Source organism: Eurosta solidaginis, chromosome 1, assembly GCF_040869045.1.
Source record: "Eurosta solidaginis isolate ZX-2024a chromosome 1, ASM4086904v1, whole genome shotgun sequence".
Classification (NCBI taxonomy): Eukaryota; Metazoa; Arthropoda; class Insecta; order Diptera; family Tephritidae; genus Eurosta; species Eurosta solidaginis.
In genome coordinates, this window is record NC_090319.1 from 69,621,664 (window position 1) to 69,635,689 (window position 14,026).

The following is a 14,026-nucleotide window of genomic DNA, read 5'->3' on the forward strand; positions in this document are numbered from 1 at the left end:
GTTTTTTGGAGTTCAACAAATATAACTTTTGAAATAAAGTATAATAATTTTTAAAAATACATAGTTTAACTATATTATTGGAAGGAATTTACAGTGTCCTATAAAACATAGCATTTCGAAAAATACATACATTAATTCTCCATCATGCGATGTATCAGTTGTTACGAAAGGCAGGGTAGTAGCAAAGATATTAGGCAAAAGAAAATACGTTCGCAAAAAGATCTATTGAGGGCTTAATGGATAAAGCGCGATCAAAACCAAACGCTCAAAAATTTTCTTTATTCCCTTTATGAATCATACTTGAAGGTTTTATATTTGGAAATATGCTTTTCATTTTTTATTATTAATTTTCTTTATAACATTCCCTCCGAGGTGTCTCCTGCAACCATAAATTTATGTCTCAAGGCATTTCTTAAACCAAGCAAAGTCATTTTTTTAGTTAAAGAAACAACTTACTCTTTAAGGAAAAAACAGTAATTTGTAAAAATTTGTGCTAAAATGCATTAACCATTGTGAATGAAACTAAGTCTGATATCTTCTGCATAGACGTCAGAATTCCAAAGTGGATCACCTGATTTGTAATTGACTATCGCTGTCTCATTCTGTATCTCTTTCTGTCACCCACTGAAGATATGCGCCGCCATATTGAACACCCTGTCAAAACGCTAAAAAGTAGCAATATTTGTCGTCATCCGGTGGCAAAATCCTGAGCCAGATAAATAATTTTGCATGTAAATGCAACAACAACGATTTGAGCCAAATAAATCCAGATAGAAGTCTGGTTCAATTTGTGAGCCAGATAATTTGTTAATTACTTCTTTTTATGTTGGCAACGCGACCTTTAATAAATCTACTTTTTCAAAAATAGATGTTGCTGCTTAGCCTTTCGCCGTATGAGTTAAATGAAAAACAGCGGCGACATCTGCCCATCACATTTCACGTGTGCGAAAATTTCACGACATCTGCTTTTCAAGTCTCTCAATGATCCAGAGCATTTTCGTGAGAAGTGAGCGTGAGCCGGAGCTGTAAAACTCACTGGAAGACGGCAATTGAATATCCTGTCAGGCAGTTGACAGATACGATATCACACTAAAAGCCCCGACACATAAGCACTTTTTGATATAGATGATTTTAACACAAGCTTATGCATTATGAGTAGATTGCACGCATTTTTATGGACAACGGTAGAATGTGCGACACTGGCGCCATCTGATATTGAAAAGTAGCCATCTCCCAAATTTTGTTTCAAGCAAAGCATAAGAAGAAGAATGTGACATTTGTTTTGGTTAAAGCCCCCATTACTGATACTTAGCATAGACTTGACTTGACTTGGCGTAAACTTGGCAACTTAGCCACGATTATACTCCACTTGGCGCATAAAATCTGGCATCATAATCAGCGTTGAAATTTATTTTTAAATAAATGTCAATTTGTATGACAAAATGTCAAAATGAAATGGAAACAAAAAAATGGCATCTCAAAATGTAAACGTCACTTAGAACTTACATAGAAAATCAAAATTCAACAGACTTCTAAGTCAAGTTAAGTTTTGGGTAATCAGTAACATTCAATGTTCATTTAACAGAAATGTAAGTGACAGTTCGCAAGCCAAGTCAAGTCTATGCTAAGTATCAGTAATGGAGCCTTAAGGGTGTTGACACACTTTGCTAGAGAAATTATTTTTCCCACTGGTTGGTACTTTTCTAACATTTTTCGCAAGTAAAACTGTAATATAACAAATGAGTACGACACAAAATATGTTAGCAAGTATCTTGGTTGTATAGGGATAATGTTTATACCAGTGCTTTGCGAAATTTTTTATTTGAATGGGCAAGGCGAAATAAACTTCAATTGCCAAGTCTGAAGTTCTTTCATATTTACAAATCCAACATCTTGGTTGATTGTGACGATGTTATTGGAATGCAAAAGCTTGTATTAAGCGTATCTCTATGAAAAACGCCATTGTGTTACGGCCTTTAGTTTCATTCACAATGCTACAATGTTTCAGTCTGTACAAGTTGCCAGAATGTTCCGTAATCAAAATGACATCCAAAGGCCCGTTTCACAACCTTTTGGTGGGCGTGTTTTTTTACGAGATATTGTGTTCTTTTACGCGATTTCGTGTGTTTATTGGATGAACTTCTTATATAAATCGATTGAGTTGAGGAACAGATATACTGTATTCATCTTTCGTCGCAGTTTATGCGTAATTATTGCAAAATATTTATTGATACCTTCAACCTAAAACTTCTTAGTTACTTTACATTAAGTACGTGGAATTTATATCGAAATGTCTCGCAATGAATGTCGCATTTATGTTGGAAACCTACCACCCGATATCCGTACCAAAGACGTTCAAGATTTGTTCCACAAATTTGGTAAGATATCATTTGTTGATTTGAAAAATAGGCGTGGTCCACCCTTTGCATTTGTGGAGTTCGACGATCCACTAGATGCTGAGGATGCGGTGAAAGCTCGCGACGGCTATGACTATGATGGATATAGATTACGTGTAGAATTTCCACGTGGTGATGGGCCACGTAATTACCGCGGTGGTGGCGGTGGTGGTCGTTATGATGGTGGCGGCGGTCGGGGTGGTGGTAGTAGTGGCAGTGGTGGAAACCGTGGTGGTCAACCAAGCAAGCGTACACAATATCGTGTTTTAATCACAGGCCTGCCATTATCGGGCTCATGGCAAGATTTAAAGGATCATATGCGTGAAGCAGGAGATGTATGTTATGCTGATACATTCAAGGATGGATCTGGTGTTGTTGAATTTTTGAGATATGAGGATATGAGATACGCAATTAAAAAATTGGATGATTCGCGTTTCAGATCGCATGAGGTATGAATGAATTGCATCTTTTATAAAGTTAATTAGTTTGAAATCGCTCATTAGTTGCCAAAACGGCGTAAGTCCACTTTTTCACTTATTGTCATATTTTATTGTATTCGGAAAGGATGGAGGCAGGAAATCATGACCAAGTAAGTAGAGTCAGGTAGTTCAAAGCTTCAGAAAATCATACGATCTTTATGTAAAAGGGTTCACGCGAATGCGTTATTAAAGCTGCTTCAATTCAGAGGAGTTCTAATACTCAGGCAAACGTCACCACAGATAAAATTACTTCTTCGTAGACAGTCCTTTGTCCTTAGGTGCAACATTTTCTGTTCGGTTGCCACCAATTATTAGATAAATAAGTACATAATGATTTCTATAGGTCTGATTTTGCTTATGTTCACTTAAGCTGCTATCGTTAAACGTCACAGGCATATACACCTTTTAATTGTTTAATATTTATTTAGGGTGAGGTCTCGTATATACGTGTACGTGAAGATGATGGCGAACGCGGCGGTCGCAGTTTTCGCGATAGGTATGTAAATATGTATTTAATATTTAAATGAAGGCATGCTGTTCATATCGCTCATTTACTTCAATAGTGTCATAACTCAAAAAACACGATTCTCCAGGAAAGCCATTCAAAGATTTCAACTGCTATATGTTGCGCATATAAAGGCATATTTTCATTTTTATAGAACGTGGTAAATTTTTAACCGATCACAAAGATTTTTTTATACAACATAGATCATGATATAGGGTACGTTTATATATTTAATTTAATTTAATTTAATTTTTAATTTAATTTAATTTTTAATTTAATTTAATTTATTTATTATTACGGCTGTTTAGGCCTAAAACTTAAACTACTAAGTACAATTCATTATTATATCATTTATTTCTATTGAATATGCTGTTGGAATGCCATGTGATTCCGATCAGCATATTTACTGGCGTAACAAATGGACGAGTCTGGGAATCAGTCATTTAAGGAAGGTTGGAAAGGACGCGTTTCCAATCCTGCAGGGCTCCCAGCTTAAGGCAACAAAATTTGGAACTTATATTTTTCAATTATATTTGTATTTTAAGCTGTCGGAATGTATTGGTCTCCGATCAACACAGCTAAACATGTCTTTGGATGTTGGAAATTGAAGTGTACCCAATCACACCTCAACTTTGTTTAGTAAAGACGCTGTCGGAACGCATGAAGATTCCGATCAGCACATCTCAAAATATATTGGGAGGTTGAAAAGGACATGTTTCCAATCCCCCCTGCTCCAACTTTTGTTTGACCTTATTTTGGTTACACATCATATAATTTTATTGTTATATTAATGCTGTCGGAATGCGAGTGATCCCGATCAGCAACAGTAAATATAGGCTGAAAATACCGAATTCCAGCGAAATTTGTTGTTGGAACTGTCTGGAGTTACAGGTGGCGACTGATTTTCTTTTCCATAGGGCCGGGTGCATTGTATTTTGCTGCTACCAGTATTACCATTCCCTTTTCGCGCTCCAGTATCGGTATGTTATGTAAAAAATAAAAGAAAAAAAAAACTTTATCTTATTGGAAGGGTTTTACAATGCTCCAATAAACTTTTTTTTAAAGGTATTGAAGTTATTACTACTTTTTGTGTGATTAGGAAGTTCATTGAAATATTTCAGGCCCTTATAAAATATATATATAGGTAATCTAAAATTATTGTTTTCTCTGATTACGTATGAATGTGCATCATTTACATATCTAAGCTTTTCGCTGAGGTATGTTGGTAATTTACCGTGCTTAATATTAAATACAAATTTCATACTGTGGTAGAATATGAGCTGTTTTATACTCAACCAGTTTAGTGCTTCTATCATGTTATTAATGGGAGTATCATACCTCATGTTTAATATAAATCTCATAGCTTTATTTTGCATAACTTGTAGCTTATCTACCTGAGTTACATTGGCCATAAAGAATATTGTGGGACAATATATGAAATGCGGCTCTATGATGGATTTATGCACTTTCAGTTTGTATTTTCTACTGATAAATTTTGCATGACCTTTTCCAAAAACCAATTTTCTTGCCTATTTTGGCAACTATATAATCAATATGATCATTAAATTTTAATTTATTATCAATCTGAACCCCTACGTACTTGAGAGTTTTAACTTCGTTAATGTTTGAGTTCATTATTTTTAGCTCGATATTACAAGATTCCTTATTCATCGCTCTAGATATGACCATAAAATGGGTTTTATTAACATTAAGTTTAAGCTTATTGTTACAAAGCCACCTGTATAGGGTGTTCAAGTCTTCCTGCATTTTGCTCCTAGCTAACATGATATCAAGTTCACTTACTTCGAGCAGTGCGTCATCGGCAAACAGCCTTATTTTACTATGTTTTAGCGCCGAAGATATATCATTTATATATATGTTAAATAGGACCTGTGCCAAAACCGATCCTTGTGGCAATCCAATTCCTGTCAATACCTCTTCCGAGACAACCGACTCAATGGCTGTTTTTTGTCTTCGGTTACCTAAAAAGCTCTGAAACCACTGCAGCTCGTTGCCCCTAATTCCAATTTTTTCTAATTTTTTAATCATTATATTTCTGTCTATAGTTTCAAATGCTCTCTTCAAGTCGATAAAAACCGCAAGTATACTTTTCTTTTGATTTAGTTCTTCTTTCCAACTCGATATTACATAATTTAAAGCCGTTTCACAAGAGTGGCCTTCTCTGAAACCGGATTGTTCTTTAATTAGTATTTTATTTATTTCCAAGTAACTTATGAGCTGATCTTTTACTACTGTTTCTAGAATTTTTTCGATATTCGGCAACGTGTTGATCGGTCTCAGATCTTCTGCCTTTAATGAATTTTTTACCTTCTTTATTGGCACTATTGTTGATATTTTCCATGCGTCAGGCACTATTCCCTCTACTAATGATTTATTTATGATATCCGCATAGAAATGTCCCATCTATGACACCGAATCCTTAATTACTCCTTCTGATAGTAAATTTGTTCCTCCAATTTTATTTTTTAACCTTTTAGCTACCAATATGACATCATCAACCGTAACTTCTAGGGGTGCACTCTCTGTGCATTCTTGACTTTATGTTCCCCGCTGCATTTACTACACCTCTGTTTAAGTGTACAAGTAGCCGCTATATGGTTAAACCTTAAGCATTTATAACATCTTTTTACCGTTTGAGCATCGTAAACTGGACAGCGGTCCCAACCAATATTGATTTTCTTGCATTTCAACACGTCTTCATAGTATTTGTGCTCAATCTCAATGACTGCATTGATATATGAGGCTCTGTTTTCCTTCCTTGATTTAATAACTCTTACACATTTCATTTTAGCATCTCGCAAAAACTCATTTTGGTTGGTGATCTTACCAACTATTTCCTCTTCAGGATGCTCAGTACTAATGTTAGTCACCATGATTTTTAGGGATTCAAGGGGTTGTGTAGCGCAATATATAGCTTCTCCAACCCAATTGTCAACCTCACCTTCGAGCGGCGAATCCCGTTTCACTAACAGACGAGGCTCTGGAGACCCCAAGCTCCTCAGGGAACTTGGGGGTGGGGAGGGAGGGATGGACTGAAGGTTTAATGTGGCCATATAAATCGTTCCCGAGATGGTCGGGCCAGCACCTTAATGGTGCTGTTACCGGAGCGTATCGGATCTGTATCCGACAACGGACCATCACATCGATAACACTCCCCAAAGCCTTCGGGGAGTAACCTAATCGCTACAACAACAACAACCAAGATTTTAGGAAAATATATTTTCGGTTCAGCTATGTTGTATTTACTTTTATCTAGCCTTTCTGTTAGAGTGTCCTTAATTTTATCCTTATCACTAGCTGACTTCGCACTAATAATTATTGCACCATTGTTTCTATTTTGTACCCTACCTATATTCAAATTGGATGGATCTATTTTATTCAAGTACGTTTTTGTTTTCTCTAATGCTTGTTTAACCTTGGGTTTAATTACTATTGGAGGAATTCCCTTAGTAATATTGGCATATGAATTGACTTCCTTAGCAGTAACAGCTTTATTTTGGTTTGCAACCTTTTTAACCTCTCTTATAATTTCCTCCTTTTGCTTATTAAACGCTTCATTTGGGGCATTGATCTTATTAAGCATTTCTTTGTTTGCTTTGCAAAGACTCTCTACATGTTTAATCAACTCTAATTTTTCCGTGTTCACCCTGTTTATATTATCCACAATTCTTTTCATCTCTCTTTCGCTGTGCGTTATGGATGCGCTTATCTCCCTTTTGTGTTCATTCAACATTTTTTCAAGTTCACCCTTTTGCTCCCTTAAATTTACTTTGTTAATTTCTGAAATAGAAAGTATTTCTCTGAGGGCATCATCTACATTGGAGATATATGTCATACAACCATCGCACATAAATCTTAAAAATTGGCAGCCTTGCAAGCAGTTCATGCTATGTTCGTCCATAGATGCACATGCAATTGTTTTGTGATACACTTTACCACACACACCCTCACATCGTACACCTGTCTCCCCCTTTATTTTTTTGTGGCATTTTTCGCACACCTCCATTCTCTTTTATTTTTCTGTTTTCACTGTTACATACATATATATATATATATGTCGAACTGAACAAGCAAAATATATTTTAGCACAATACCAATTGAAAATTTCACTTTAATGTTTATTTGTATACAAAAACACTATTTTTTGAATGTTGGTACATCACCTGCTGTAACTTTATTGTTTACACCACTTTTGTGAGCTTATTAACGCGCAGAACTTAATAATTTTCGCTTTCTTTAAAGACTCTAAAAATACATGTCCGTCCGCCGCTTAATAATTTTAATTACCCTTCAAAAGCAAGTAACCCCACAGTAAATAAATTGTTTTAGCTGTATGTATTACATATATTTCTTTACTCCGAAAATTAGTGTCGTAGTAAAAATAAAATTGGTTCAAAAGCGTAGCTCTTTCGACATAATCCCCTGTAAGTTATTTTATTATTACGATGAGCGTTGTAGATTCCGCACAAAATTTGTTTAAAATAAACACCACAAAATATATAACGAGCAGCGGCAACAAAAACTGTTAATAACTCAAAAGTCGTGTTTTATGAGTTATGACACTATTGAAGTAAATGAGCGATATGAGGCTATTAGCGTAAAATTGGTGTAAATACAGACTAAAAAAGTAACTGGTATATTCCGCACACTGCTGTGCAATTTCAACCCCCATTCAAAAATGATACTTAAAGCGCTTATATTTATGAATACTACTACAATTTTATACAAAGTGCAAAACTTAAAGAACTATTTTTTACTATGTATATACCATGTATATAAAGAGATGTAATCTTCTCTTTTGCGCTGATAGCCTTATATATACTTATATGTATCAATAATTGTGTATCTGTATTAACTCAACATTTCTTATCATTAGATCACGCTCTTTCTCGCCACGTCTACGCCGCCGAGGAACTCCTACCTATTCTCCACTAAGACGTTCATATTCCAGGTCAAGATCTCGTTCTCGTTCACCCTTTTAAATTATATACTTGCATACAAATATGATTAAGTCCAAACAAAGCAAAACATTTCCAAAATATTATGGTTTAAAGAATGAAATTTGTGGAATTCAGTTGATTGGGCTCATTTCTTATCACTGACTAATTGTATAACTTGTAAAATTTTATTGATTTGTTGCAGAAGAGCGTAATATGAAAAACAACTGTTTCAAATTTGATCAAGTTCTCGAATACAAAAAGTTTAATTTCGCCTTTTTTTCATTTAATCAATTAAAAATATTTAAGCGATGAGCAACACTAACCACATAAAATAACTAATAACACTTGCATTTCAACTTTATTTAATTAAAATTTGAAAACCATATACAAATTAATGTTTTATGTATCTACAAATATTGAATATTGTACAATATTAATATACTATTTCTCTTCTTTTCGCTCTATTCCGGTAAAATATAATGGATGGAATGGAGTAATGGATTGGAAATAAATCTTGAATAAAGGAGAATATGGATAAAAGGATTTTGTGGAATTGGATTTATAATAAGGAAAGGAATGTTTACGAAAGTTGTTAACATTGCGCACAGAGTGAATAGAGGAGAAACCAGTAATCGCATAAATACTACATTATGTATTGAAAATACAAAATTTTGCTGGCGTGTATTTCACTCTGGATAATGAATTGACCCATCAGTGTGCAATGTTTTCCAAATTTACTTTCTCGCCATGTTCAAAGGATATGTTCTAAAAATGATTTAACTATCTGAGATTTGCATAATTTGCGAACAGAGTGGGCGACTATAAAAATTGCCAAATATTTTTCTTATACGACATATCAGGCATCTTCAAACATGTCCAACATTACATTATTCCCTCAGGAAGGAAATGTGGATGAATGGATACTATAGAATTTTATTTCTTATAAGGAATTGAATTTCTGGATTTGTTTATATCACGAACAGAGTGACCTGGGAAAGACATCAGGAATCTCATAGCATCTACACAATTTTGATCTCAAGCAATTTTATAAATTCCCACATTTTTCTTACATAAAACATAACAGGAATATTTGAACGTTACTGGACCTAACTTGTATTATTCTTCACTCAGGATAACGGATAAGCTCTTTATTATGCACTTGTGCAGGACTTTAAAGAACTGGATTTCTAATATGTAACCATGTCAATGTCTATCAAGTTTTTTTTTATATATTGCCGACAGCGAAAAAGGAAATACAGCATTTTTATCTTCAGCAAAAAATGTGATAATTTTCCTTCACTACGGCCTATCAGGAAGCTTCGAATAATACCTGCACCCCTTTTATTATTCTTTACATTGGAATGTTGGTGGATTTATTGAAGGAAAACGAGCATAAACGGATCATAAGGATTTTTAATATGTCTCGGATTTCTTTTTAGAGGAGAAAAAAAAGACCAGGCATCCCATTATACATATTCACTTCAAAATTCAAACTCAACGTTTATTCCGCAACAAGATCAAATTCCAAATTTTCCGTCAATTGACACATCGTCTTTTAGATATTACTGGGTCTTTTATATTATTCAATCTGGATACAAGGCAAACCCTTCGTAACGAACTCTTCGACAAATTTGCAACCCTTTCGATTCGTTCTAACTTAATATGGAGGATTATAATATTGCATTATTATTTATAGGACAGGTAAAACAGGGAAACACTACGTGGGAGGATTGATTTTAATGAATTAAAGCAAACATTTCAAATCCAGCCTTAAACATCTTTTGTGTAAAAAAGAAGTTGGTCGAGCTTTGGTTTTACACTCAGCATGTTTCTATCAGCATAGAAAATCGATTAGGGACTTCACTAATGTTAAAGCAAGGAACACATTTACTTTCTACAAAAATTTGTTGTAACATATTAGAAACGCTTAAAAGGAGCACAATGAGAATAAAGGCGATGTTTTAAAAGCTCGTCGCTGTCTCCACCGCATCACTTGGATCTCACTATCTTCTACATACGCCTTACATATTTTACTAAGCAGATAATTTGTTGGATTTAGAATAAATCAAGCAAACAAAAACCACTTAAACTGATGGAATTTCAAAATCACTTCGTTTCATCAAAATTTAGCTTTTGATTGCACTGTTTTGTGGATATGATAGGTAAATATGTTGACCAATTGCTTATTAACTGCCATCTCCCATATCTTGTTGAACAATACATGTTATTACTTTTTGTATCCCTTAAGCTAACCAACAAAGCCTATTTGTGTGTAAATTAAAAATTTGGTCAAATTTAAAATATTTTAAATTTTATGATCTTTTCATGACCGTCACAAATTTTATTCTGAAAACTTCTTTTGAAAATTTTACATTTCATATTCATTCAAAAATCAATTATTTTATTTCTTCAAACAACACTGATCTTGTAATACAGTAGTTTTTCTAATATCTAATATATGATAGTATTCTTTTTAAGACTGCAGTATTGCTATTTATCTAAAACAATGTCAACTAACAAAGACATAACTACTCCCCCTTTCAAATCTAAAACGTCCCCGTTTAAGTCATTATTAAAAAAAAAAAAATAAAGTAAATAAATAAAAAAAAATATAAAAAAATAAAGTAAGATATTTTTTAATCAAATACAAATGTAATAACTGAAACAATCAAAATTGATATGGTTGAAATTTTAACATTCACAAGAAAAAAAAACTAAAAAGAAATCATTAAAACAAAGAATATAATTCATTTAAGGTTGCTTTTATGAACTTTTTTACCTTCGATTAAAACCGCGGTACCTAAGTCTTTTTCAACAACCTTTTCATTAAAAATTTATTAAATTTATTCCCCAATCTTTTATTTCTTTTAATAAAAACTGTTTCTCCTGGTTCATATAATCTCATTTTTTTATTCTTATTCATTCTTTTTAATATGTTTTCCTGTGACTTGACCAATCTTTCTCTAACACAATTCAACTCATTTGAAAATTTTTGAAAAACATTAATTGGTTTAGCATTTATTGTAGAATGAATACTATTGTTATATTTATACATTGCTAACAATACTAGATCTACAGTGTCACTTATCTCTTGTTGAGCTTTAATACACCTACATATTTCGATGAGAGTTGAGTGAAGTCGTTCAATTGCCCATTATTTTCACTGTGTAATGTAGGTATAAAAAATTGTTCTATTGAATAATTATCTTTTAATAAAGATCTGATTGTATTAGATTGAAATTTTTTAAACGGTTTTATTTAGGTTGACTTGACAGGCTGGCTGGTTGGATGGCTGTATTTTGTAATTGAAATTTAAGTAACTTCCCGATAAGCTACTAGCTTGAAACTTGGAATATAGTTCAGAACCCGATGACAATGCAATAATAAGAAAAAAAATTGCCGCTAGGTGGCGCAAGGATCGAGATATTCAAAAATTTCGTATTTGTGGTCCGATTTGGCTCATATTTGGAACAAGTATTACATACAGTACGGTAGAAGTGACATCAAAATATTTTGGAGTTGGAGGAGGGACAAGCATACGTGGCGCAGAGTCGAGTAAATTCTTTGGAAGGATTGTGTATTGAGCAGTTATATTGTAACAAATTGCCAGGAAAGAGTCCTTGTAATAATGAGTCACTAAATGAACTAAATAGAATGAGAAATAATAGGCAATTAAATAAAGACTAAAAACTTGAAAATAAAATAATTAAAAAAAAAATTTTGAATTAAACGGTTTTATGAGAAATAATAGGCAATTAAATAAAGATTAAACACTTGAAAATATAGTAATTAAAAAAAAATTTTGAGTTAAACGGTTTTATTGAAAACAATACTTACCTGAAGTAATAATAATACTAAAAGCTAGAAAATAATTAAGTAGGTCCTAGGTACTAGTTATCACACTCCTCATCAATATAGGGTGTTGATCAGACAATTAAATAAAAGCGTTGGGCGCGTGAAATTTCTAAAAATGTGAGGCGTAGCATAAGGTTAAGGTTCAGTTGGTCTTATATATGACTATCAATAGAAATTTTTCGCATCCAACACTTTTATTTAATTGCTTGATCAACGCCCTAGATTGATGAGGAGTGTGATAACTAGTACCTAGGACCTACCTAATTATTTTCTAGCTTTTAGTATTATTATTACTTCAGGTAAGTATTGTTTTCAATAAAACCGTTTAACTTAAAAAATTTTTAAAATTATTTTATTTCATTATCAGACACAATAATTTCTGTATTTTGAAATAATAATAATATCTCAAGCAGTGCTGCTTTAATATCCAATGTAGATCGTGATGCAATAGGTTTTACAATAGCAAATTTTGAAAACTTATCAATGCATGTTAAAAAATACTGTTTATCCGTAATGAAAATGTCGAGGTGTAGAATTTCTCCTGGGTAGTTTGGGATTGGGGTTTTTCCAATTTCTAAATTAGATGGCTTACGCTGATACTTATTCTCTAAACAAATTTTACAATTAGCAACAATCGATCTTAATAACTTTTTGATATCAGGAAAAAAATACTCATTTGAAATTTGTTTATAATTTTCTAATAAACAACGATGAGCGCGATTATGTTCAGTAGTAGCAATTTCAAGCTGATAATTTTTGTTAACTAAATCTATTACTAACAATTCAGTATGTCGAAAATTAATGCCGGGAAATGAAGAAACAATAGGACTTTGAATTTCTGCTAAAGTTCGCAGATCACAATGTATCGCATTTGTAACCTTCGGATTATTAACATCTTTTAAACATCGTAATAAATTTTCAATGGTATCAAAAAATATTGTATGACGACAGAAATTTTTAAAAATGTTTTTCGCTGTTTTATCTAATTATTGTGCTTTTGACAAAACAAGCTGGTTTTTAAATTGGTTTACAGGACATTTAACTATCTTAGTTACATCAGTATAGGAAATAGCCAAAGCCGTTGGGAGATCCTTCGGCATTGAAGAGAAAAGAATATCGCGCATAGGGCGATTAAGACCTGAAATAAAAACACGCAATGCATTTTCCCTTGCTCTTTCATCAAGTGCATTTATTAATCATTTCCTGAATAAGTCATAATCTGCTTATTTATTATTAGGATTAATTGCACTTCTACCATATCATAATACTGTGCAATTGAAAGTTTTCCCTGCCTAAGAATACTCATTTCATTTTCAAAAACATAAACGGGGGCCAAATCGTAACATCCGTGATCGTATAACTCGTCACGTAAAAACATGATTTTCGGATTATGACATACGTGAACGTACTACTTCGATCGTAATTTTGGATCGCAACATACGTGACGAGTGATTGAACGTACACGTTACGTTCCACTTTCATTCGAACACAAACTGGTGATCGTATACATACAAAATTTATTGAAAATGTAACAAAATGTTTAAAATATTTGAATAAAAAAAATATAATAAATTTCAAACTCTTATTACATATTAACAAAGGTCGGATTCAAACAAGCTTAATCCAAGCCAAAAGGAAATATTGGCGGAATTCATGGCGAGACACCCGCGTTGGTATCGGCTTGCTTCAAATTTAACTTCTCCAGAAAGTAACTAAAAGCTTCGTAAATTAAACGAAATCTCTTCAAGAAACTGCAATAATTTTTCGTTACAAAGGAATAATACATAAATGATATGCTTACGCTTTGTTCGATAAGTCCAAACGGTTACT

The 14,026-nt window shown here is 33.1% G+C and overlaps 1 protein-coding gene across 1 annotated transcript; it reads left to right on the forward strand.

Annotated features, from left to right (window-relative positions):
• Positions 1 to 2,150: 2,150 nt before the first annotated feature.
• On the forward strand, positions 2,151 to 8,884 carry LOC137234580 (serine/arginine-rich splicing factor 1-like). Its single transcript, XM_067758045.1, has 3 exons — positions 2,151 to 2,845; positions 3,304 to 3,371; positions 8,278 to 8,884. Exons 1-3 carry the CDS (start codon positions 2,291 to 2,293, stop codon positions 8,381 to 8,383), a joined length of 729 nt encoding a protein of 242 aa, XP_067614146.1. The 5' UTR covers positions 2,151 to 2,290; the 3' UTR covers positions 8,384 to 8,884.
• The last annotated feature ends 5,142 nt before the right edge of the window (positions 8,885 to 14,026 follow it).